This window comes from Ranitomeya variabilis, chromosome 2, assembly GCF_051348905.1.
Source record: "Ranitomeya variabilis isolate aRanVar5 chromosome 2, aRanVar5.hap1, whole genome shotgun sequence".
Classification (NCBI taxonomy): Eukaryota; Metazoa; Chordata; class Amphibia; order Anura; family Dendrobatidae; genus Ranitomeya; species Ranitomeya variabilis.
In genome coordinates, this window is record NC_135233.1 from 1,076,317,772 (window position 1) to 1,076,345,447 (window position 27,676).

General features: G+C 40.5%; 1 protein-coding gene across 6 annotated transcripts in view; it reads right to left on the bottom strand.

Annotated features, from left to right (window-relative positions):
* LOC143808697 (cytochrome P450 2B11-like) overlaps window positions 1–27,676 on the bottom strand; it is a 535,684-nt gene that overhangs the window by 48,834 nt on the left and 459,174 nt on the right. For all 6 annotated transcript variants that reach the window (XM_077291624.1, XM_077291619.1, XM_077291623.1 and 3 more), the window contains one exon: window positions 15,445–15,586. In XM_077291624.1, coding sequence (XP_077147739.1) covers window positions 15,445–15,586 — 142 coding nt within the window. The remainder of the gene's footprint in view (window positions 1–15,444; window positions 15,587–27,676) is intronic.

Consider the following 27,676-nt stretch of genomic DNA (forward strand, 5'->3'; position numbering starts at 1 on the left):
AAAGTACACAAAGTAAATGGGAGACGTTTATTAGCATCCTGGATAGGACCTGTGCACAGTATATACCGTATGGGAATAAACATACTAGAAATAGGAGGAAACCAATATGGCTAAATAGAGCTGTAAGGGGCGCAATAAGGGAAAAAAGAAAGCATTTAGAGAATTAAAGGAAGTAGGTAGTGAGGAGGCATTAAATAAATACAGAAAATTAAATAAATTCTGTAAAAAGCAAATCAAGGCAGCAAAGATTGAGACAGAGAGACTCATTGCCAGAGAGAGTAAAAATAATCCCAAAATATTCTTTAACTATATAAATAGTAAGAAACTAAAAAATGACAGTGTTGGCCCCTTTAAAAATAATCTGGGGGAAATGGTGGATGAGGATGAGGAAAAAGCCAATATGCTAAATGACTTTTTGTCATCAGTATTTACAAAAGAAAATCCCATGGCAGCCAATATGACTAGTGATAATAATTCCCAATTTAATGTTACCTGCTTAACCCAGCAGGAAGTACGGCGGCGTCTAAAAATCACAAAAATTGACAAATCTCCGGGCCCGGATGGGATACACCTCCGAGTACTGCAGGAACTAAGTACAGTCATTGATAGACCATTATTTTTAATCTTTAAAGACTCCATAATAACAGGGTCTGTACCACAGGACTGGCGTATAGCAAATGTGGTGCCAATATTCAAAAAAGGGGCAAAAACTGAACTCGGTAATTATAGGCCAGTAAGCTTAACCTCTACTGTGGGTAAAATCCTGGAGGGCATTCTAAGGGATACTATACTGGAGTATCTGAAGAGGAATAACCTTATGACCCAGTATCAGCACGGGTTTACTAGGGACCGTTCATGTCAGACTAATTTGATCAGCTTCTATGAAGAGGTAAGTTCCGGACTGGACCAAGGGAACCCAGTGGACGTAGTGTATATGGACTTTTCCAAAGCTTTTGATACAGTGCCACACAAAAGGTTGTTACATAAAATGAGAGTAATGGGGATAGGGGAAAATATGTGTAAGTGGGTTGAGAGCTGGCTCAGGGATAGGAAACAAAGGGTGGTTATTAATGGAGCACACTCGGACTGGGTTGCTGTTAGCAGTGGGGTACCACAGGGGTCAGTATTGGGCCCTCTTGTTTTTAACATATTTATTAATGACCTTGTAGGGGGCATTCAGAGTAGAATTTCAATATTTGCAGATGACACTAAACTCTGCAGGGTAATCAATACAGGGGAGGACAATTTTATATTACAGGATGATTTATGTAAACTAGAAGCTTGGGCTGATAAATGGCAAATGAGCTTTAATGGGGATAAATGTAAGGTCATGCACTTGGGTAGAAGTAATAAGATGTATAACTATGTGCTTAATTCTAAAACTCTGGGCAAAACCGTCAATGAAAAAGACCTGGGTATATGGGTGGATGACAAACTCATATTCAGTGGCCAGTGTCAGGCAGCTGCTACAAAGGCAAATAAAATAATGGGATGTATTAAAAGAGGCATAGATGCTCATGAGGAGAACATAATTTTACCTCTATACAAGTCACTAGTTCGACCACACTTAGAATACTGTGCACAGTTCTGGTCTCCGGTGTATAAGAAAGACATAGCTGAACTGGAGCGGGTGCAGAGAAGAGCGACCAAGGTTATTAGAGGACTGGGGGGTCTGCCATACCAAGATAGGTTATTACACTTGGGGCTAAAAACGAAGGCTAAGGGGTGATCTTATGTTAATGTATAAATATATGAGGGGACAGTACAAAGACCTTTCTGATGATCTTTTTAATCATAGACCTGAGACAGGGACAAGGGGGCATCCTCTACGTCTGGAGGAAAGAAGGTTTAAGCATAATAACAGACGCGGATTCTTTACTGTAAGAGCAGTGAGACTATGGAACTCTCTGCCGTATGATGTTGTAATGAGTGATTCATTAATTAAATTTAAGAGGGGACTGGATACCTTTCTGGAAAAGGATAATGTTGCAGGGTATATACACTAGATTCCTTGATAAGGCGTTGATCCAGGGAACTAGTCTGATTGCCGTATGTGGAGTCGGGAAGGAATTTTTTTCCCCATGGTGGAGTTACTCTTTGCCACATGGTTTTTTTTTGCCTTCCTCTGGATCAACATGTTAGGGCATGTTAGGTTAGGCTATGGGTTGAACTAGATGGACTTACAGTCTTCCTTCAACCTTAATAACTATGTAACTTAATAACTATGTAACAATTGCTGAGATACACTGTTTTACTGTCTAACCTTGAATACTGATGAAAGCTTAATCAAAAATAAGAATTCTATATTCACTTTGTTCACAAGTTTCTCTTAACTAGCTTTCTGAAAGTTCCCAGCATCAGTTTTATATACTGTATGTCCCTGACTAATGACACTTCAAATATACAGATTTGTCCATCATTACCCTTTTACCAATCTCTCATTGTATATATTCATATACAGTTGCATCTCACTAAAAAAAAAATCATCAAAAAGTTAAGCTATTTCTGTTCTTCAATGCAAAAATTGAAACTCATATATTATATAGAGTCATTACAAACAGTGATTGATTTCAAGCGTTTATTTCTGTTAATGTTTATGATTATTGTTTACAGCCAATGAAACTTCAAAAGTCATTATCTCAGTAAATTAGAATACTTTTTAACACTAGCTTGAAAAATTATTGTAAAATCCAAAATGTTTGCATACTGAAATGTATGTTCAGAAAATGCACTCAATACTTGGTCAGGGCTCCTTTTGCATCAATTACTGCATCAATGCAGCGTGGCATGGAGGTGATCAGTCTGTGGCACTGCTGAGGTGTTATGGAAGCCCAGGTTGCTTTGATAGCAGCATTCAGCTCTTCTGCATTGTTGGGTCTGGTGTCTCTCATCTTCCTCTTGACAGTACTCCATAGATTCTCTATGGGGTTAAGGTCAGATGAGTTTGCTTGCCAATTATACAGCAGGGATAGGGTTGCTTGTAAACCAGGTATTGACACTTTTGGCAGTGTGGACAGGTGCCAAGTCCTGCTGGAGAATTAAATTTCCATCTCCAAAAAGCTTGTTGCAGAGGGAAGCATGTAGTGCTCTAAAATTTCCTGGAAGACGGCTACTCTGACTTTGGTGTTGATAAAACACAGAGGACCTACACCAGCAGATGACATGGCTCCCCAAACCATCACTGATTGTGGAGGCTTCATACTAGACCTCCAGCAGCTTGGATTGTGGCCTCTCCAGACTCAGGGACCTTGATTTCCAAATGGAATGCAAAATTTACTTTCATCTGAAAACAACACCTTGGACCACTGACAACAGTCCAGTTCTTTTTCTCTTTGCCTCAGGTAAGATCCTTCTGGTGTTGTCTATTGGTCATGAGTGGCCTGACACAAGGAATGTGACACTTGTAGCCCATGTCCTGGATACATCTGAGTGTGGTGGCTCTTGAAGCAATGACTCCAGCTGCAGTCCACTCCTTGTGAATCTCACTCAAATTTTTGAATGGCATTTTCTTAACAATCTTTTCAAGGCTGCGGTTATCCCGGTTGCTTGTGCACCTTTTTCTACCACACTTTTTCCACCCAACTTTCCATTAATATGCTTGGATACAGCACTCTGTGAACAGCCGGCTTCTTTAGCAATTACTTTTTGTGGCTTACCCTCCTTGTGGAGTGTGTCAGTGACTGCCTTCTGGGCTTCTGTCTAGTCAGCAGTCTTCCCCATGATTGTGGAGCTACTGAAGCAGACTAAGGAACCTTTTTAAATGTTAGGAAGCCTTTGCATGAGTTTTTGTTAGTTATTCTAATTTACTGAGATAATGACTACTTGGTTTTCATTGGCTGTAAGCCATAATCATCAACATTAACAGAAATAAACACTTGAAATAGATCACTCTGTTTCTAATGACTCTATATAATATATGAGTTTCACTTTTTGTATTGCAGAACTGAAATAATTAACTATTTGATAATATTCCCACTTAGTGAGAAGCACTTGTATATTACTCATGTCAATGGCTTTGCCAGCATAACCACTGTGTGATGATTTAAGGCATAAACAAGAAATATACCTTGTAGGAAAGAAAAAGTGCAGATAGTGTCTTATCTCACAATTTAAGAGAATATTTGACAGTAATGTTACTGCTCACCTGATGTAAAGTATTCATAAGCATATAGTGGTGGCTGACGCAGATCCACCAGTCGACATGTGACCATAGCTAAAACGCTGAATAGGGGGATTTGTGGGTTATGATCTGCGCTGCCACCTTATCCAAAACAGACAAAGTGTACAATTGAACATTGGTTTATTCAATAAATAAGAATAAACCACTGTTCAATTGTACACTTTGTCCGTTTTGAATGAGCTAGCAACGCGGATCATAACCTACAAATCCTCCTATTCAGCGTTAAGGCATAAACAAGAGATAATCCAACCATTTTAAATTCGAATTCGCCGGCTTTTCCCCAAAAAATTGATTTGCCATGACTCTAAATAATATATAACCTCTAACTACATGGAAATAGGTGTATGCCACTCGAAGATCTTCTAAGACAGTAGTATTCACTTTTTGAGCTTTTTAACCCATTAACCCCCAGGGCCATAACTATTTTATCTTTCTGTCAATATGGCCATGTGTTGTACTTTTGACCGACACCATTGGTATTAACATATCTTGTACTGGAAAATGGGACAAAAATTGCAAGTGCGGTGAAATTGCAAGAAAAGTGCAATTACACATTTTTTTTTTTTTTCCTTTACCATTTTCATTAAATGCTAAAACGTACCAGCCATTATGATTCTCCAGGTTATTGCGAGTTCACAGACACCAAACAAGTATAAGTTCTTTTTTATTTAAGTGGTGAAAAAAGAACCACAATTTATAAAAAAAAAAAAAAAAAAATTAAAAAAGGCGCCATTTTCCAAGACCAATAGCGTCTCAATTTTTCATGCTCTAGAGCTAGGTGAGGGCTTATATTTTGCGTGCAAAGCTTATGTTTTTATTGATACCATTTAGTGAAGATACAATATTGTATTTTATTGCAATGTAGCGGCAACAAAAAAATGTAACTGTAGCATTTTATTTTTTTTTCTCATTACGCAGTCTAACGATCAGGTTACTTCTTTTTTATATTGATACAGTAGATCAGGTGATACCAAATATGTGTATATTTGATTTTTTTATTGTTTTATTTTCAATGGGGCAAAAAAATGATTTGAACTCTTTTTTTTACTATTTTTCAAAACATCTTTTTTAACTTTTTGCATGCTTCAATAGTTTCCATGGGAGACTAGAAGCTGCAGTACTTTGATCGCCTCTGCTACACACTGGCGATGATCAGATTGCCTGTATGTGTCAGAAATGCTCACTTGCTCTGAGCATCGACCCCCGGGCGGCACTCAAAGCACTCTGGCAATGACATCCACAGAGGTCTGTTGCAGTCCTCTGGTTGTCATACTGACCCATCTGCACCCGTAATCATGTTCTGGGGTCACTGATGGGCGGTATTAGTGACGTGATTCATGTAAGCGTGAGTTAAATGCCACTGTCAGAGATTGACAGCGGCATTTAACTAGTTAAAAGCTCCATATGGATTACGATTGCTCCCGTGGCTATTGGGAGCTGTATAGATCAGCTGTAATGTGCTCGGAAAGGTACGGGCTCAGTGCCGGAGCCGGCACTAAACAGGGTGAGTCCGACATGTGCATACTATTACACCCAATTCGGAAATGACTAAGTTAATGCAAACACAGCCATAAAGGGCATTTATACTGCAAGATAATCGTGAATGAAGGTTGTTAAAAATGCTTGTGCAACAAATATTTTGGTGGGTAAACAGGCAGCAGGAAGCAAAATGCTCATTCATCAAGTGAAATAATCTTTTGTGCAACACAAATGAAATAATTCTCACCAATTGACTGTCCTGTAATTGGGACTCGCACTGCCCAGAATCATGGTGGCCTATGCACACTGAGCGACTTAATATAAATTGATCAGTGCAAGTTATTTACTTTGGTCTGCCTGTGTAAAGAGGCATTTAAATGACTGCTGATCGGTAAAAATTTACCGATCGGCAGTCGCATCATGTTGCCGGTCGGTTCATGTATGCAGACCTTTAGTAATGTGCAATTGACCTCAACCTATAGGGAAAAGAACAAATGAATACTAACTTTTGGTAAACAGCCAAAAAATTCACTGCAGTATGAGATATTATAATCCATTAAAATTGAAAAAAACTATCCAAACATTATCCATTTTGGAGGGAAAATCTTTGCCTTGCTGTTGTTCATACACAGGGAGTGCAAACAAAAGCAGCCAGGGCCTTTTCTCATGGAGTGGTGAAAACATCATCCCTGTTAGGGGAGTCTCAATTGATTTTTGCTTTGCTAAATGAAGAAGTGAAAGCTTTTCACAAGCATCCCTTTGAATAAAAGTTGGTAAATTCGCTTTTCTGTGACTGTGCGCCATGACTCTACCTACTCTTCCAAATTTTTTCAGTGAATGAGAGAGGCAATTACAACGTTTGTTACATGGCCTGGTCTACTTGGCTGTTAAAGTGACCAGCCACTCACAATCTTGATTATAGCAACCTGTGTCACTGATTTCCACTGGTTTAATTTGCTGAGCTAGAAGTCCATGGGATTGGAGCTTAGGGCATCTATTGGACAGGGCCGGTTTTAGACAAAGTGGGGCCCTGGGCAAAAGTTTGAAGTGAGGCCCCAAATGCTCACACTTTGCACTATCACACAGAAACATTTCAATTGTATTTACATGGGCTGAGTTCTGGCCATTAAATGAGCGTGATAGACAATAATGAAGTCGCTCGACGCTTGTTCTTGAGATTCTTTTCACCAGCTTAGGAAGAATTATGGGGACAGATAGTCTTCGATACAGTATGATACATGTCCTGTATAGTACATATAGTTTAATGCACTCCTCATGGTCCTTGATAGAGTATACTGTAGCCTCCCTCAGAGTATACTGTAGCTAGCTCAGAGTATACTGTACCCCACACACGGTATAATGTAGCCCCCTTATAGAGTATAATGTAGCCCCCTCATAGAGTATGATGTAATCCCCTCAGAGTATAATGCAGCCCATACTCAGAGTATAATGCAGTACTGAATATATTATAATGCAGCTTCTCTCAGAGTATTAGGCAGCACCCATCTAAATGTAATGCAGCCCCAAACTCACACAGTATAATGTAGCCCCTCATAGAGAATACTATAGCCCTCTCACAGTATAATGTATTCCCTTCAGAGTGTACTTGTAGACCCCTCAGAGTATAATTCAGCCCCCTCCGAGTATAATGCAGCCCTTTCAGAGTGTAATGCACCACTGCATAGAGTATAAAGAAGCCCCCCTCAAAGTATTATGCAGTACCGCTCAGAATGTATTGCATCCCCACACAAACAAAGTATAACGTATCTCCTTACATAGTGTGATACAGCCCCCCTCAGATTATAATGCAGCCCCCTCAGAGTATAATGCAGTACTCCTCAGAGTTTAATGCAGCCCCCTAGGCGTATAATGCAGCCTCCCTCAGATTATAATGCAGCCCCCTCAGTGTATAATGCAGCACTCCTCAGAGCATAATGCAGCCCCCTAGTAGTATAGTGCAGCCCCCCATAGTATAATGCAGCGCTCCACACAGTGAAATGTAGCTCCCTTGTATAGTATCGTGTAGCCCCCTCATAGTATAATGTAGTCCCCTCAGAGTATAATGTAATCCCCTCAGAGTATAATGCAGCCCCCTCAGAGTACAATACTGCCCCCATCAGAGTATTCTGGAGCCCCCCTCAGAGTTTACAGCAGACCTCTCGGAGTATAATTCAGCCCTCTTCAGAATATAACGCAGCCCTCTTCATAGTATGATGCAGCTTTCTCAGAGTATAATGCAGCCCCCCCACACAGTATAATGTAGTCCCCCCACACATAGTATAATGTAGTCACACATGCACACACACACGCACACACACACATATTTATACAAATATAAAATACCCAGCTCTCCTCCTCATTCCCCCGCTGCTCTGGCTTCTGCAGAGTGTCTCATCAGCCCCACTTCTAGCACATTGTGGTGCACGATAAAGTGACATCATCGTGCACCCGCTGAGTCACAAGCACAGGGGAATGACGAGGGAGAGAGTGCATCATCTGATGCTCTATCCGCTCTCCTCCATCACTGCTTTCCACTGTATTGGCATCTATGATGCCGATTTCTTGAATAAGCCATGCAGGGGGCACTGGTGCTGGGTCACTCTTATTCATGAGCCCCCTCTTACTCACGAGCCCCACAGTGGCTGTGTGGTGTGCCAATATTAGCATCACACCACTGGCTGGGGGCTCTCGTGTCTGCCCCTAATGCCGGCCCTGCTATTGTAGAAAATACACTGTACAGGTACAATTGAACCTTGCTGTTGTTTTTTTCTGCTGGTGCACCAACTTGGTGCACCAGCAGAAAAAGACATCTGGTCCATCATGTCATATATTTTACTCTTCATCAGTGTATGAAATGGTGGCAAGCATTATATTTTGACCAATAAGCATGAGTAGAATTGCAAACTGTTCAAATTAGTGTGTATCTGTGACTATTATTAACCCCTTTCTGACAGACGTACTATCCAATCGAGGTGGTATGAGCCCGCATGACCAATGATAGCACATCTAACGCGATCAGCCGCTCTCACGGGGGAGTGCGGCCGATGGTGACCGGGTGTTAGCTGACTATCACAGCTGACATCCGGCACTATGTGCCAGGAGTGGTCACGGACCGCTCTTGACACATTAACCCTGGAACACTGCGATCAAATATGATTGCAGCATTCCAGCGGCATAGGGAAGCATCACGCAGGGAGGGGGCTCCCTGCATGCCTCCCTGAGAACCTAGGAGCAACGCGATGTGATTGCGTTGCTCCGAGCTTCTTCTCCGTCCTCCTCCCTGCAGGCCCCGGATCCAAGATGGCCACGTGGGGCCTTCGGGGTCCTGCAGGGAGGTTGCTTGCAAGCGCATGCTCAGAGCAGGCGCCGGCAAGCCTCTTGCAGTGCCTGTCAGATCGCTGATCTGATGCAGTGCATTGCAAAGTGTCAGATCAGCGATCTGACACTTTATCATGATGTCGCACACTTTGACAAAGTAAAAAAATATATATTTTCATGTGTAAAAAAAAAAAATCCTAAATAAATAATAGTAAAAAAAAAATATTGTTCCAATAAATACATTTCTTTACTGTATGTAAATAAAAAAACAATAAAAGTACACATATTAAATATTGCCGCATCCATAACGACCCGACCTATAAAACTGTCCCACTAGTTAACCCCTTCAGTGAACACTACAAAAAAAAAAAAGCTAGGCAAAAAACAATGCTTTATCATCATACCACCAAATAAAAAGTGGAATAACACGCGATCAAAGCAACGGATATAAATAAGCATTGCTCCGCCGAAAACGTCATCTTGTCCCACAAAAAACGAGCTGCCATACAACGTCATCAGCGAGAAAATAAAAAAGTTATAGCCTTCAGAATAAAGTGATGCAAAAATAATTATTTTAAAATAGTTGTTATTGTATAAAAGCGCCAAAACATAAATAATTATATAAATGAGGTATCGCTGTAATCGTACTGATGCAAAGAATAGAACTGCTTTATCAATTTTACCAAACGGAGAATGGTATAAACACCCCCCCCCCCAAAAGAAATTCATGAATTGCTGGTTTTTGTTCATTCTGGCTCACAAAAATCGGAATAAAAAGCGATCAAAAAATGTCATGTGCCCTAAAATGATACCAATAAAAATGTCAACTCGTCCCGCAAAAAACAAGATGTCACATGACTCTGGGGACCAAAATATGGAAAAATTATAGCTCTCAGAATGTGGAAATGCAAAAAAAATTTTTTGCAATAAAAAGCATCTTTTAGTGTGTGACAGCTGCCAAACATAAAAACCCGCTATAAAAACCCGCTATAAATAATAAATCAAGCCCCCCATTATCACCACCTTAGTTAAAATAAAAAAAATGTATTTATTTCCATTTTCCCATTAGGGTTAGGGTTGGGGCTAAAGTTAGGGTTGGGGCTAAAGTTAGGGTTAGGGTTGGGGCTAAAGTTAGAGTTAAGGTTGGGGCTAAAGTTAGGTTTGGGGCTAAAGTTAGGTTTGGGGCTAAAGTTAGGGTTAGGGTTGGGGCTAAAGTTAGGTTTAGGGTTGGGGCTAAAGTTAAGGTTGGAGCTAGAGTTGAGGTTAGGGTTTGGATTGTGTTTACGATTGGGTTAGGGGTGTGTCAGGGTTAGGTGTATGGTTAGGTTTGGGATTAGGGTTAGGAGTGTGTTGTGGTTAGGGGTGTGGTTACGGTTGGGATTAGGGTTAGGGGTGTGTAGGGGTTAGGGGTGAGTTGGGGTTAGGGGTGTGGTTAGGGATGGGATTAGGCTTAGGGGTGTGTTGGGGTTAAGGTTGGAGTTATAATTGAGAGGTTTCCACTGTTTAGGCACACCAGGGGCTTTGCAAACGCAACATGACATTCAATCTCAATCCATACAATCCTGTGAGCTCTGTCGTGCACCCAAACAGTGGTTTATCCCCACATATGGGGTATCAGCGTACTCAGGACAAATTGGACAATAACTTTTTGGATCCAATTACTCCCGTTACCCATGGAAAAATACAAAACTGGGGGCTTAAAATCATTTTTTGGGGAAAAAAAGATTTTTTATTTTCACGGCTCTGCGTTATAAACTCTATTGAAACACTTGGGGTTTCAAAGTGATCACCACACATCTAGATAAGTTCCTTGGGGGGTCTAGATTCCCATATGGGGTCACTTGTGGCGGGTTTCTACTGTTTAGGTACATCAGGGGCTCTGCAAACGCAACATGACTCCCACTGACCATTTAATCAAAGTCTGCATTCCAAAACGCCACTTCTTCCCTTCCGAGCTCTGCCATGTGCCCAAATAGGAGTTTTCTCCCACATATGGGGTATCAGCGTACTCAGGACAAATTGCACAACTTTTGGGGTCCAATTTCTCCAGATACCCTTGAAAAAATACAAAATTGGGGGCTAAAAGATCATTTTTGTGGAAAAAAAAGGTTTTTTTTTTAATTTTCACGGCTCTACACTCCCTGACAGAAGTTATGTCGCTTATCCATGTTATGTAAATAAAAACGTATAACCTGATGTTAAATTCATCCATTGGTTGTATAAATTATTCTTTTGAAAGCTGAAAACCTCCAGAATGTGATTTGGGTTAAGAAAATAAATTGGCATCAATGCAGAAATATTGATCATTTAATGGACACAGAATGATCAGATTTTGGCAACACAAAAGTTTTGTCGCCCACAGAAAGTAATGTTATATTCAAGCAAAAAATGTAATTGAAATACAAATATATGTTGCATAACATTGGTGAATGAAGTTGTGGTGCTATTAGAGTCATATTTAATATTTTGTGTGACTTACATGAGCTTGAAGGACTGCATCCATGCGGTTCAACAATGATTCATACAATTTATTAATGAAGTCATCAAGAATAGCAAAGAATGCAATCTTACATGCCTCCCACAGTTCATCTAGATTCTTTGGTTTTGTCTTCCAAGCATTCTCTTTCATCCCCTAACAGGAACTTTGTTGTAGAGATGAATGTATGAGATGGAGCGCGATCCTGCTGCAGAATTTGACCCCTTTAATCATTTGGAATATAAGAGGTAGCTAATACTTCTTGATATTTTAGGCTATTGATATTGCCTTCCACCTTGCAAATGTTTTGCACACCCCCATACTGAATGTAACCCCAGACCATGATCTTTCCACCACCAAATTTAATTGTTTTCTGGGTTTATTTTGGATCCATACGGGCTCCAGTAGGTTTCCTGCAGTATTTGCGGCAGCTGTGGTGTAATTCTACTGAAGATTCATCAGAGAAATCCACCTTCTGCCACTTTTCTAGCGTCCATCTGTTTAGCAGGCTGAGACTTTGCAAATGCCACACTTTTTTATTTGCCTTTTGTTTAGTGCTGGCTTCTGGGCACTGAATCGACCATGGAGGCCATTTCGAGACAGAATCCTACAAACTGTTCTAGTTGACAAAGGGACTTGAGGTGACCAGGCCTGTTGGAGCTCTGCCGCAGTGGAAGAGGGGCTTGCTTTGGATTTTCTAACCAACAAATGTTCCTCCTGAGCAGTTGTCTTGCGAGGTCTGCCGGACCTGGGCTTGTCAAACACATCTCCACTCTCTTCAAATCTTTTTTTAATTCTTTGTACTTGATGATGAGACACATTAAAGGTGCCAGCCACCTCTGCAGTGGTTCTGGTCTTTAGCCTCTTGATAATCCAGGCTTTGGTCGCAGGGTGGATTTTTGACATGTTGTCAGAGCTCAAGTTGCAGTTCAAGTGAAGGTCTCGGGTGCTGTGTTTCTTTTTATACACACATAATAATTAACCGATCATTTACTAAGCACAGGTGAGGATGTAAACTAGGATTGGGTGCATTATATGACCAGGCGACAAAACTTTTGTCTTGCCAAAATCTGACCATTCTGTGTCCATTAAATGATCAATATTTCTGCATTGATGCCAATTTTCTTAGCCTAAACCACATTTCGGAGGGTTTCAGTTTTCAAAAGCATAATTTATACAACCAATGGATAAATTTAACGTCACATTATAAGCTTTTATTTACATAGCATGGATAAGTGACATAACTTCTGTCAGTGAGTGTACATTATAAACCTCTGTAAAGCACTTGGGGGTTCAAAGTGCTCACCACACATCTAGATAAGTTCCTTAGGGGGTCTACTTTCCAAAATGGGTTCACTTTTGGGGGGTTTCCACTGTTTAGTCAAATGGTGCTCCTTCCTTTCTGAACTCTGCCATGCTCCCGAACAGTGGTTTACCCCCACATATGGGGTATCAGCGTACTCAGGACAAATTGTACAACAACTTTTGGTGTCCAATTTCTCTTGTTACCCTTGGGAAAATGAAAAATTGGGGGTGAAAAAATAAGTTTTTTTTATTTTTACGGCTCTACATTATAAACTTCTGTGAAGCACTTGGGGGTTCAAAGTGCTCACCACACATCTAGATAAGTTCCTTAGGGGGTCTACTTTCCAAAATCGTGTCAATTGTGGGGGATTTCAATGCTTAGGTACATCAGAGGCTCTCCAAATGAGACATAGTGTTCTATCTCAATTCCAGTCAATTTTGCATTGAAAAGTCAAATGGCGCGTCTTCCCTTCTGAGCTCTGCCCTGCGCCCAAAAAGTGGTTTACCCCCACATATCAGCGTACTCATGACAAATTGCACAACAATGTTTGGGATCCAATTTCTCCTGTTGCCTTTGGGAAAATAAAACAAATTGGATCAGAAGTAAATTTTTTGTGAATGAAAGTTAAATGTTCATTTTTTCTTTTAAACATTCCAAAAATTCCTGAGAAACACCTGAAGCGTTAATAAACTTCTTGAATATGGTTACGAGCACCTTGAGGGGTGCAGTTTTAAGAATGGTGTCACACTAGAGTATTTTCTATCATATAGACCCCTCAAAGTGACTTCAAATGTGATGTGGTCATGAGAAATTGCTGGTCATCTTTTAACCCTTATAACTTCTTAACAAAAAAAGAGATTGTTCCAAAATTGTGCTGCAGTAAAGTAGACATGTGCAAAATGTTACTTATTATGTATATTGTGTGACATATCTCTGTGATTTAAGGGCATGAAAATTCAAATTTGGAAATTTGCAAAATTTTCAAAATTTTCTCCAGATTTCCGTTTTTTTCACAAATAAACTCAAGTAATGTCAAGGAAATTTTATGACTGCAATGAAGTACAGTATGTCCCGAGAAAACAGTGTCAGAATGATCAGGATCCGTTGAAGCGTTCCAGAGGTATAACCTCATAAAGGGACAGTGGTCAGAATTGTAAAAATTGGACCGGTCATTAACATGTAAATCACCCTTGCGGGTAAAGGGGTTAAGTTCGACTAAAAGTCAATTTTAAAAGGATCAATTCAATCCCCTTTAGCATAAACTTATACTAAAGAATTATCAGAAAATCATGCTTTGCTTTGTTTTTGTTTGCTTGTTTCTCATTTCAAGGATGGTAAATTCACTGCACTCTTTTCTGAATATGTCACATAAAGAAGAAACAAATACTTTTAACTACAACTAATAATCTTTACTAATCTTTATTTTTATATAGCGCTAACATATTCCGCAGCGCTTTACAGTTTGCACACATTATCATCACTGTCCCCATTGGGGCTCACAATCTAAATTCCCTATCAGTATGTCTTTGGAATGTGGGAGGAAACCCATGCAAACACGGGGAGAACATAAAAACCCCTTGCAGATGTTGTCTTGGAACCCAAGACTCCAGCGCTTCAAGGCTGCAGTGATAACCACTGAGCTACAGTACAATAGCGTAACATTCTTTGTGAATGTCTGCGCTTCCCTTTTCTCTCCCTATAATCCCCTCTTGTTTTACATAAATAGCGCAACATTGAAAGTCTTCACAAAAGCTGTAGGAGCGATCAGCACAATGTAGGTTCTTATCTGAGGAGTATGACAGGCGGTAAATTCAAAATTACTCTCAATTTTTATAAACATCTAGAAATCATGTAATAAAGCACGTCAGCAGCAGCAGATCCACGGGTCAGTAACTGACCATACAATATCCAGGACATAAAGGAAAGGTTTTGTGGATGATTTCCGTGCTTGCTGATAAATGATGAGACATATATCCGAGAATGTCAAACAAAATTGTGGTTTATTCTACGCATTTCAAAGTACAAAAGACTTCTTCATCAGGAAAGACCACAAGTATAACAAAGGCAGCAAGGGTAACATTTAATAGTGTAAGGATTTCACTACGCTCTTTAAACATTACCCTTGCTGCCTTTGTTATTCTTGTAGTCCTTCCCGATGATGAAGTCTTTTGTACTTTGAAACGTGTAGACTAAAGGACAATTTTGTTTGATATTCTGGGATATATGTCTAATCATTTATCCGCAGGCGCTGAAATCATCCACAAACCTTTCCTTTCTGTCTTGAATATTGAAAGTCTGGCAGCTCCATAAATTTTACTTTAATTTCTAAAATATTTAAAGATACTACTATTATTCTCCAAATATATGGTATACATACACTAATCATGGTATGATTTTTAAAATGTGTATTATATTATATCAAATGAAAATTTGGCACTATTCACTTTCATATCTTGAGCTAAAAGGCACCAGTGGCACCACTCTACAGATACTATACCTCTGGATCATATGCTTGATCGCCAGGTGTCATGACCATGTACTCTTCATGACAGGTACACAATACTTACAATTGCATTCAGATAATACAATGAATTTAATAAACTGAGGTAGATTTAGTGCCCATTGCGGTACCATAAATTATTAAATTGTTAATTTTTCAGTTACAATTTCATATTACTTACGTACTTTGGATTTCTGAATATTTCATCATTAGCAAAAGGCCCCATCGCAAAGTTGTCGATGTGGTCTCCATTCCAGCAGCAAATAGATTGGTCACCAGTTTGACCAAGTTTCTATCATGAAAGTATAATGTAGATTCTGGCTTATCCTTTGTAAGATTTAAATAAACAGTTCGGACAATTATTTTATTTTAGGAATTGAATTATGCAACTTAAATCTAAAGATGATCTGCAACACAATATTTAGTATTAACAGTATTATAACTTTGTAACATATAATATGGACTCTTCCCCTGATGAAGACGCTGGAGTAGCGTCGATACGCGTGGGGTTCAGGGCTTTCTTTTTCCCGAGGGACAGGACTGGGTAACTTGCCTCCATAACTGCTATGGAACTACACCTATGTATTTCTTGCATAGACTGACACTTATCCATGCCTTAGGACATTGGATCTTGATTCCTTGTATTTCTATATGGCGTGTGTGTGCATATGTTTATTTAAACAACTAATACATTGTGATATTGCAGTATATTTATTTCCCTGATTATTTTTCTACAGGGGTCTGCTCCTACTTATTTACCATCTGTTTGCACACATGCCACTTTGGACAAGATAGGATCCATGATATATCTTCTGATGTTAGGCTGGAGTACATGTTATTTGTCATAGTACTCAGGGGGTCAGTTGGCAGCAAACAATAGGATTTATGTAGTCTTATATTTAGCACTTTCTGGCAATTTTTCCTGTTCTACATATGTTGTGAAGTATTAGCTTCCTGTTTCCCCTCGGGTTAAATTCTTTATGGTCTATTTTGCCATATAATTGTTTTAAATGTTTTTAAATGTATGTCTTGCCTGGCTCTGTTTGTGGTTAAAGATTTTTGTATAATAAAATTGATTATTTAAGGTTGATCCCATTGGTTTGCATATCTTCTCTCTCTGTTCAGTAATTATTTATATGCAATGGTTGATCCCTAATCTTTGTATTGGAGTGGTGCCCGCTTCTCTTTCTTTCTATATAATATGAAAAGGTCAATTGTCTGTACCCCACAACCAGCAGCATTCATTCATCAGTTTTCTGGTGACTCACTATGAAAAGCAAGACAGGAAGGATGGGTATATAGATTCAGTGTATCAGATTGTTTCCTGAAAGATTGAGTGACAAAGGGAAAGAGAATGTGGAACAGTTGGTGGGAGATGATATTTGATCCTAAAAAGACTAAGGAGACTTATTTATTTTATTTTATTTTTTTAATGTCAATAAATGGAATTGTTTATATCCAAAATGTTAAATCCCCTATAGACTAATCACATATCAACTTACATCCATTTCTCAGGAGATGGACTTCTAGTCTTGAGATTTTTTTATATTGTTCAGTAATTTTGATTCTTAAGTCGTCAGACAGCTCTCTTCTCTTTCTGTTCTCCATGCTTAGGCCTCATACCCATTTGCGAGAAAAATGGACGAGTGCAATTCGATAAAAAATCGGATTGCACTCAGACCAATGTTATTCAATAGGTGACATCTCATTTGCAAATTATTTCTGAGCTGAAATCGGACTGAGAAAAAAATTGCAGCATGCTGCAATTTGCTGCGATTCTTGGAGACTCACCAATGTAAGTCAATGGGTGCGAGAAAAAAATCCGATTTTTACGCACCGGTGTCCTCTAGAGAAGCCGGTAATTCAGTGCGGTGCACAGTAAAATCACACTGACAGGTTAGAATAGGATAGATAAAATAAATGTCTACACATACTATAGGTAGATATATATATAATAATGTAATTCAATTGCCAGTTCATATCCATTATATTTTTACATATTCCTCACTAATAATGATAGAAGTGTTTGTGTGTAAAATGTGGGAGCTCTAGATGTTAAATTAAAGGGTTAATTCACAAAAAAACTGGCATGGGCTCCCGCGCAATTTTCTCCTCCAGAGAGGGAAAGCCACTAACTGAGGGCAGATATTGATAGCCTTGAGAGGGACCATGGTTATTGCCTAAACATCTGCCTACAGCCACCCCAGAAAAGGCGCATCTGTAAGATGCTCCTTTTCCAGCACTTAGCCTCTTTCTTCCCACTCCCCTGCAGCAGTGGGATGTGGGGTAACAAGAGGGTAATGTCACCTTGCTATAGTAAGGTGACATTAAGCCTGGTTAATAATGGAGAGGTGTCAATGAGACACCTATCCATTATTTAGCCACTATTCTGAAAGGGTTAAAACACACACACACACACACACACACACACACACACACACACACACACACACACAGTAAGAATAAAGTATAAGAAAGAAAGAAAGAAAGAAAGAAAGAAAGAAAGAAAGAAAGAAAGAAAGAAAGAAAGAAAGACAGACACAGGGTTTTATTACTTTATTGTATGCTCTTTCCACCTGAAGACCCTCATTCTTATGAAAAAAATTCCCCCCAAAAAGCAACAATATACCATACCTGTCCGCCGTACAGTCATGTCCCACGCAGTAAATCCATCTCAAGGGGTTACATTCATTTACAACCAGGAGCGGTGCTGATGCTGACGCTCCCAGCTGTAAAACACTGGGGAATGAATTAAATGAAGGTAAAGAGGCTTCGGTGACTAGCGGTGCTGTCAATGAGCTGCACCCCCTGGTGACATAAACTCATATGAACTGTAGCATGAGAAGATATGCAGAAAATTCCCCATGCTACAGTTTATATGAGTTTATGCCACCAGGCTGTGCAGCTTCGGTGATGGCACCGCTAGTCACCGAAGCTATGTTACCTTCATTTCATTCATTCCCCAGTCTTTTACAGCCAGGAGCGGCTGCATTAGCAGCGCTCCTGGTTGTAAATGTATTTAACCACTTGAGATGGATTTACAGCGTGGGAATGACTGTACGGCGGACAGGTATTGGATATTGTTGGGGTTTTTTTTTTATATTTTTTCAGCGTACAATAAAGATAATAAAACCCCTTGTCTTTCTTTCTTTCGTTAAATTACTTTATTCTTAATGTGTGTGTGTGTGTGTGTTTTTAACTCTTTCAGGCTAGTGGCTTAATAATGGATAGGTGTCTCAAAAGCATCATATAGTGTGCAAAACTTGTTCATAATGCATAAAAATGGGGATAGCAATCTAAAACTGCATCTTCTAGGATACACTAAAGTTTCTGTGCACAATGCCCGAGAGTGACATGCTTTGTCCATAGTTGTAGGCTGGTGGCCCAAAAGTGGCATGTACAGTAGAGTAGGACCCATCAGAGGGAGGTCACTTTGCCGTGGTTGATGGGCATACATGAATTGGCCAATTTTTGCGGTAAGAACCTTCATTTTCATCCATTACTGTAAGTTTTATAAAAAAAAAATGTGAAAAAATTTGTGAAAAAATATTTTTGAGAAGTATAATCTATATTGAATGTTTGTCTGTGTTTTCACATTGCCTAGATTCATGCACATGTGCTGCTGTGTTCTTTTTTTTCTATAAAATACAGTTTTGCAGCGTGCACGTGTTCACATTAGGAGTGCTGGTTGTTTTTTTTTTTCTCTATTTAGTTACTGGATGCTGGCTGCCTCCAGGCTGATCTTGCACTCCTCCCATTGACCTTGGAGGTGGACATAATCAGCTCTACCTGCCCATAAATTGTGGGCTTAGCCCGAGAGTGACATGTTTTGTCCATAGTTGTAGGCTGGTGGCCCAAAAGTGGCATGTGCAGTAGAGAAGGACCCACCAGAGGGAGGTGACCTTGCCGTGGTTGATGGGCATACGTAAATTGCCCAATTTATGTGCTAAGAACCTTCATTTTCATCCATTACAGTAAGTTTTATAAAAAAAAAATTGAAAAAATTTGTGAAAAAATATTTTTGAGAAGTATAATCTATATTGAATGTTTGTCTGTGTTTTCACATTGCCTAGATTCATGCACATGTGCTGCTGTGTTCTTTTTTGTCTATAAAATACAGTTTTGCAGTGTGCACGTGTTCACATTAGGAGTGCTGGTTGTTTTTTTTTTTCTCTATTTAGTTACTGGATGCTGGCTGCCTCCAGGCTGATCTTGCACTCCTCCCATTGACCTTGCAGGTGGACATAATCAGCTCTACCTGCCCATAAATTGTGGGCTTAGCCCGAGAGTGACATATTTTGTCCATAGTTGTAGGCTGGTGGCCCAAAAGTGGCATGTGCAGTAGAGAAGGACCCACCAGAGGGAGGTCACCTTGCCGTGGTTGATGGGCATACGTGAATTTCCCAATTTATGTGCTAAGATCCTTCATTTTCATCTATTACTGTTAGTGTTGAGCATTCCGATACCGCAAGTATCGGGTATCTGCCGATACTTGCGGTATCGGAATTCCGATACCGAGTTCCGATATTTTTGAGGTATCGGAAATCGGAATCGGAAGTTCCCAGTGTATGGTTCCCAGGGTCTGAAGGAGAGGAAACTCTCCTTCAGGCCCTGGGATCCATATTCATGTAAAAAATAAAGAATTAAAATAAAAAATATGGATATACTCACCCGTCCGGCGGCCCCTGGACCTTACCAATTGTAACCGGCAGCCTCCGTTCCTAAGAATGAGGAGTTTAGGACCCTCGATGAAGTCGCGGCTTGTGATTGGTCGCGTGAGCGGTCACATGAGTGGCACATGACCAATCACAAGCCGCGACATCATCGAGGGTCCTAAACTCCTCATTCTTAGGAACGGAGGCTGCCGGTTACAATTGGTAAGGTCCAGGGGCCGCCGGACGGGTGAGTATATCCATATTTTTTATTTTAATTCTTTATTTTTTACATGAATATGGATCCCAGGGTCTGAAGGAGAGTTTCCTGTCCTTCAGACCCTGGGAACCATCCAGGATAGCTTCCGATACTTGTGTCCCATTGACTTGTATTGGTATCGGGTATCGTATCGGCGATATCCGATATTTTTTCGGGTATCGGCCGATACTATCCGATACCGATACTTTCAAGTATCGGAAGGTATCGCTCAACACTAATTACTGTAAGTATTATGAAAACAAATGTGAAAAAATTTGTCAAAAAATATTTTTGAGAAGTATAATCTATATTGAATGTTTGTCTGTGTTTTAACATGGCCTAGATTCATACACATGTGCTGCTGTGTTCTTTTTTGTATATATATATACACTCACCGGCCACTTTATTAGGTACACCATGCTAGTAACGGGTTGGACCCCTTTTGCCTTCAGAACTGCCTCAATTCTTCGTGGCATAGATTCAACAAGGTGCTGGAAGCATTCCTCAGAGATTTTGGTCCATATTGACATGATGGCATCACACAGTTGCCGCAGATTTGTCGGCTGCACATCCCAAAGATGCTCCATACAAGGCAGGATGGATCCATGCTTTCATGTTGTTTACGCCAAATTCTGACCCTACCATCCGAATGTCGCAGCAGAAATCGAGACTCATCAGACCAAGCAACGTTTTTCCAATCTTCTACTGTCCAATTTCGATGAGCTTGTACAAATTGTAGCCTCAGTTTCCTGTTCTTAACTGAAAGGAGTGGTACCCGGTGTGGTCTTCTGCTGCTGTAGCCCATCTGCCTCAAAGTTCGACGCACTGTGCGTTCAGAGATGCTCTTAGGCCTACCTTGGTTGTAACGGGTGGCGATTTGAGTCACTGTTGCCTTTCTATCAGCTCGAACCAGTCTGCCCATTCTCCTCTGACCTCTGGCATCAACAAGGCATTTCCGCCCACAGAACTGCCGCTCACTGGATTTTTTTTCTTTTTCGGACCATTCTCTGTAAACCCTAGAGATGGTTGTGCGTGAAAATCCCAGTAGATCAGCAGTTTCTGAAATACTCAGACCAGCCCTTCTGGCACCAACAACCATGCCACGTTCAAAGGCACTCAAATCACCTTTCTTCCCCATACTGATGCTCGGTTTGAACTGCAGGAGATTGTCTTGACCATGTCTACATGCCTAAATGCACTGAGTTGCCGCCATGTGATTGGCTGATTAGAAATTAAGTGTTAACAAGAAGTTGGACAGGTGTATCTAATAAAGTGGCCAGTGAGTGTATATATATATATATATATATATATATATATATATATATATATATATATATATATATATATATATATATATATATATATATATACATACGTATATACACACAGTGTAGAGGAAAAGTTTGGACACACCTTCTCATTTAAAGATTTTTCTGTATTTTCATGACTATGAAAATTGTAAATTCACAGTGAGAGCATCAAAACTATGAATTAACACATGTGGAATTATATACTTAACAAAAAAGTACGAAAAAACTAAAAATACGTCTTATATTCTAGGTTCTTCAAAGTAGCCACCTTTTGCTTTGATGACTGCTTTGCACACTCTTGGCATTCTCTTGATGAGCTTTAAGAGGTAGTCACCGGAAATGGTTTTCACTTCACAGGTGTGCCCTGTCAGGTTTAATAAGTGTTATTTCTTGCCTTATAAATGGAGTGGGGACCATATGTTGTGTTGTGCAGAAGTCTGGTGGATACACAGCCAATAGTCCTACTGAATAGACTGTTGGAATTTGTATTATGGCAAGAAAAAAGCAGCTAAGTAAAGAAAAACGAGTGGTCATCATTACTTTAAGAAATGAAGGTCAGTCCGTCCGAAAAATTGGCAAAACTTTGAAAGTGTCCCCAAGTGCAGTTGCAAAAACCATCAAGCACTACAAAGAAACTGGCTCACATGAGGACCGCCCCAGGAAAGGAAGACCAAGAGTCACCTCTGCTTCTGAGGATAAGTTTATCCGAGTCACCAGCCTCAGAAATCACAGGTTAACAGCAGCTCAGATTAGAGACCAGGTCAATGCCACACAGAGTTCTAGCAGCAGACACATCTCTACAACAACTGTTAAGAGGACACTTTGTGCAGCAGACCTTCATGGTAAAATAGATGCTAGGAAACCACTGCTAAGGACAGGCAACAAGCAGAAGAGACTTGTTTGGGCTAAAGAACATAAGGAATGGACATTAGACCAGTGGAAATCTGTGCTTTGGTCTGATGAGTCCAAATTTGAGATCTTTGGTTCCAACCACCATGTCTTTGTGCGATGCAGAAAAAGTGAACGAATGGACTCTACATGCCTGGTTCCCACCATGAAGCATGGAGGAGGAGGTGTGATGGTGTGGGGGTTCTTTCCTGGTGACACTGTTGGGGATTTATTCAAAATTGAAGGCATGCTGAACCAGCATGGCTACCACAGCATCTTGCAGCGGCATGCTATTCCATCCGGTTTGCGTTTAGTTGGACCATTACTTATTTTTCAACAGGACAATGACCCCAAACACACCTCCAGGCTGTGTAAGGGCTATTTGACCCAGAAGGAGAGTGATGTGGTGCTACACCAGATGACCTGGCCTCGACATTCACCAGGCCTGAACCCAATCGAGATGGTTTGGGGTGAGCTGGACTGCAGAGTGAAGGCAAAAGGGCCAACAAGTGCTAAGCATCTCTGGGAACTCCTTCAAGATTGTTGGAAGACCATTCCCGGTGACTACCTCTTGAAGCTCATCAAGAGAATGCCAAGAGTGTGCAAAGCAGTCATCAAAGCAAAAGCTGGCTACTTTGAAGAACCTAGAATATAAGACATATTTTCAGTTGTTTCACACTTTTTTGTTAAGTATATAATTCCACATGTGTTAGTTCATAGATTTGATGCCTTCAGTGTGAATTTACAATTTTCATAGTCATGAAAATACAGAAAAATCTTTAAATGAGAAGGTGTGTCCAAACTTTTGCTCTGTTCTATATATATTGTAGCGTTTCACCCGCTACGGGTCTTGGGGATACTCGCTTGGCAGCAGGATAAACACTTCAGGCACGATATCTCACACATATCAGTCCATATGGTTTATTCAAACTCTGCATAAACCAGACAGGGTACAGTCCATTTCATTACAGCCATGAAACATTAGACAGTTCACGTAGCAGATAGGCTTCTCTGCTGTATATTATAATCCCGTTGTCCGGGGTTACCTCTCAGAAGTTCCACTCCTTACACTGACTTCAGGTCAGTCCCAGGTCCTCAACACAGACCGTCCAGGTCTACGGTCTCCAGGTGCTTCCAGGACGACTCCACTCCCAGGAGTCTCCAACACCAACCGTCCGTGCTATGTCCAGCATGCAGGCTCTCCAGCCTGGAATGGTCTCTGTGTGCTTCCAGGACGTCCCCACTTGGAACCGTCCAACACACAGGCCATTCTGCAGTGTCCTGCCAGGACACACGGAAGTGTGTCCACCCTGACAGACACTCACACACTCACTCAATCTCTCTCACCATGTGCTACACACACCTCCTTCACATAGGTGTAACCACACCCAGGTACCTGTCACATGGCTAGTCAGGTGAGCGTGACATCACCACAGGTCCTTACACACAAAACCATCTTACGTGTTCAGACACGCCTCTTTGGCTGGGTTTGTAGGTGACTGAACCCACCCATCTCTCCAATCACCTGGAAGCCTTCCCAATGTAAACAAACCCCTCAGCAGTAGATCTGCTTGAGCAAAACATACCCAGGCTTCCATCACAGGGCCACCCACCTCTGCGATACATACCATCCATCATTCACATGACCAGTCGCTATGCTACAATATATATATATATATATATATATATATATATATATATATATATATGTGTGTGTTTTGAAGAATATTTTGTTCTAAAATGATGTGAAAATGTCAGAGAACTGCTGTATGTAAATGTTCATGTTAAAATCGCATTGCATACGGGTGTTGCAATAAAAAAATCGCATTGACATCGCATGACATTTGCATGACAATTGCATGTTTTACCTCTGTTTTTTCCGTCTGGAAATTGGACCTTTTTTTTCTCACAAATGGTTATGAGGCCTTAATGTGGCACACACAGACACACAGTACAAAGTTAACTTCTCACCTTTTTATCTGGTTTCAGGTGTGATTTTCATATTGCCCACACCTATTTGAGCAAGCATCACATGCCTGAAACAGAGTTATCTACATATATAAAAGGTGTGGCCTGCCTTTTTTTGAGCTGGGCATTATATGCGGGTGCGGGAACATGTTTTGGGGATTCAGGCGGCAGCCGGCCATGTGGGTGATGTAGCCATGCTCAGGACCATACCACGTCATTTTAAAATGTATCATGATTGTGATAGTTCGCTCCTAAGGGTCAGGGGAATTGATATGATCATTCCTGGGATCCGTGGGGGGAACCTGAGTCAGAAACTAGCACGCTGTGAGACAAGGTGGATCTGGGCTTTGGACACTGTCCAGCCCAAAGGGTTAAATGAGACCATCAGCTTTGTTCCTTTTATATGAGCATGTCCTCTCCGCTCCTTCAAGCCCATACTATACCAGGCTTTATATGGTGTCCACTGTATATATGTGCACTTTGTGGCGTTTTCTTGTTTTTAACTGTTTTTATTCTTTTTATTTAGTAATCATCCGCCTCTTTTCTTTTCTGCTCAGCATGTTAGTTACAACAAACTTACCGGGACATCTTGTGTCATCTTGGATGGACTGGTTACGCCTATATAACATATGTCGCCGCTAGAACATCTGGATCCATCTCTGATTATTACGCATATAATTATTTTGCTGTTATTTGTTTATTTATTATGATGGTTTCCAATTATGTCATTTGTCATTGTATATAAAGTGGCGATAGTTGGGATATTTTAGTACATTTATGTGCCTATGTGTTTCGCCCTATTAGTATTCCACATACTTCCTGTATTTACTTCTCCGCCAGTATTTCAATTCTGTTTGCTATCCTCCACCTAGACGCGTGTGCGCCGTGGCGCTCGGTCCGCTGTCCGGCTTCCGGCGTCTCTCATCGCCTAGCAGTGAGGGACCCAGTCCCTCCCTGCTGGCGTCAGACGCCGGCGCCGTCCGGCGTCCCGGGTTGCCTGGGTGATGTACACGTCATCATTGGTGGACGGGATTAAGCTATGGCGGCTACAGGATGTTATGTGGTATGGGCGGCGCTGCCTTATTTGCAGTTGTCAGGACGGCCTGGCGTCACCTACTACCATGACAACATGGTTAATTTATGCATGTATGACATCACCTCTCCATTATACTTGAATTGGTGTCATATTATTCAGCTGCAGCACTGAGCAGGGATTGCGGGTGGTTTCTATTTTATGCTCGTCATTTCCCTTCACTTGTTACCCCTTGAGAAAGGCTCATTTCGCCGAAACGTGCATTGGGGTGGGTACACGCTGTGGACCAGGGTTGATTTTGGGCCCACGCAGGTAATTATGCTTAAGTTTTCTTAGCAATAATTGTTGGTTGATTTTTTAAATGTATTCCCTATTGGGTACTTTTTTCTGCTATGGCCGTACCTAAGAGTCTTTTTGGGACCGTATATACTAATGCTGCTATTCCATTTGGTCCACATGCCTGTACCCCTGGCCGTTTCTTAGTGCACATTGTGACCTGAGTGCTTTCCATTTCCCTCCCTGGCCTTAATATCATATTGTATCTATTTCCAATAAAGTATTTATATTATTTTCTATTATTAAATCTTGTTGGGTGTTTTTGATCACATTTTTTCTATGGTAATTCATTGTTAATTGGCGATTATCCCACAGACATGTCTGCTATGGCCCTTTTGATATAATCTATTGATACTTTTGTGTAATCACTATATGGGCATGCTCCTCATGAAGCTGTGGTTATTATATTAATGTGGTCTCCCATAGCTGTGTGTCCATTAGCTGGCCCCAGTCCTTCTCAGCCCTAACCACATGCATGTCACTTGACAAACAGTAAGGTTTTTAACCCCTTCACCCCCAAGGGTGGTTTGCACGTTAATGACCGGGCCAATTTTTACAATTCTGACCACTGTCCCTTTATGAGGTTATAACTCTGGAATGCTTCAACGGATCTTGGCAATTCTGACACTGTTTTCTCGTGACATATTGTACTTCATGATAGTGGTAAAATTTCTTCGATATAACTTGCGATTATTTGTGAAAAAAACGAATATTTGGCGAAAATTTTGAAAATTTCGCAATTTTCCAACTTTTAATTTTTATGCCCTTAAATCACAGACATATGTCACGCAAAATACTTAATAAGTAATATTTCCCACATGTCTACTTTACATCAGCACAATTTTGGAACCAAAATTTTTTTTTGTGACGGAGTTATAAGGGTTAAAAGTTGACCAGCAATTTCTCATTTTTACAACACCAATTTTTTTTAGGGACCACATCTCATTTGAAGTCATTTTGAGGGGTCTATATGATAGAAAATACCCAAGTGTGACACCATTCTAAAAACTGCACCCCTCATGGTACTCAAAACCACTGTCAAGAAGTTTATTAACCCTTCAGAGGTTTCACAGGAATTTTTGGAATGTTTAAATAAAAATGAACATTTAACTTTTTTTCACACAAAATTTATTTCAGATCCAATTTGTTTTATTTTACCAAGGGTAACAGGAGAAAATAGACCGCAAAATTTGTTGTACAATTTGTCCTGAGTATGCTGATGCCCCATATGTGGGGGTAATCCACTGTTTGGGCGCATGGCAGAGCTCGGAAGGAAAGGAGCGCCATTTGACTTTTCAATGCAAAATTGACTGGAATTGAGATGGGACGCCATGTTGCATTTGGAGAGCCCCTGATGTGCCTAAACATTGAAACCCCCCACAAGTGACACCATTTTGGAAAGTAGACCCCCTAAGGAACTTATCTAGATGTGTGGTGAGCACTTTGACCCAACAAGTGCTTCACAGAAGTTTATAATGCAGAGCCGTAAAAATAAAAAATCATATTTTTTCACAAAAATGATCTTTTCGCCCCCAATTTTTTATTTTCCCAAGGGTAAGAGAAGAAATTGGACCCCAAAAATTGTTGTGCAATTTGTCCTGAGTACGCTGATACCCCATATGTGGGTGTAAACCATTGTTTGGGCGCAGGGCAGAGCTCGGAAGGGAAGGAGCGCCATTTGACTTTTCAATGCAAAATTGACTGGAATTGAGATGGGATGCCATGTTGCATTTGGAGAGCCCCTGATGTGCCTAAACATTGAAACCCCCCACAAGTGACACCATTTTGGAAAGTAGACCCCCTAAGGAACTTATCTAGATGTGTGGTGAGCACTTTGACCCAACAAGTGCTTCACAGAAGTTTATAATGCAGAGCGGTAAAAATAAAAAATCATATTTTTTCACAAAAATGATCTTTTCGCCCCCAATTTTTTATTTTCCCAAGGGTAAGAGAAGAAATTGGACCCCAAAA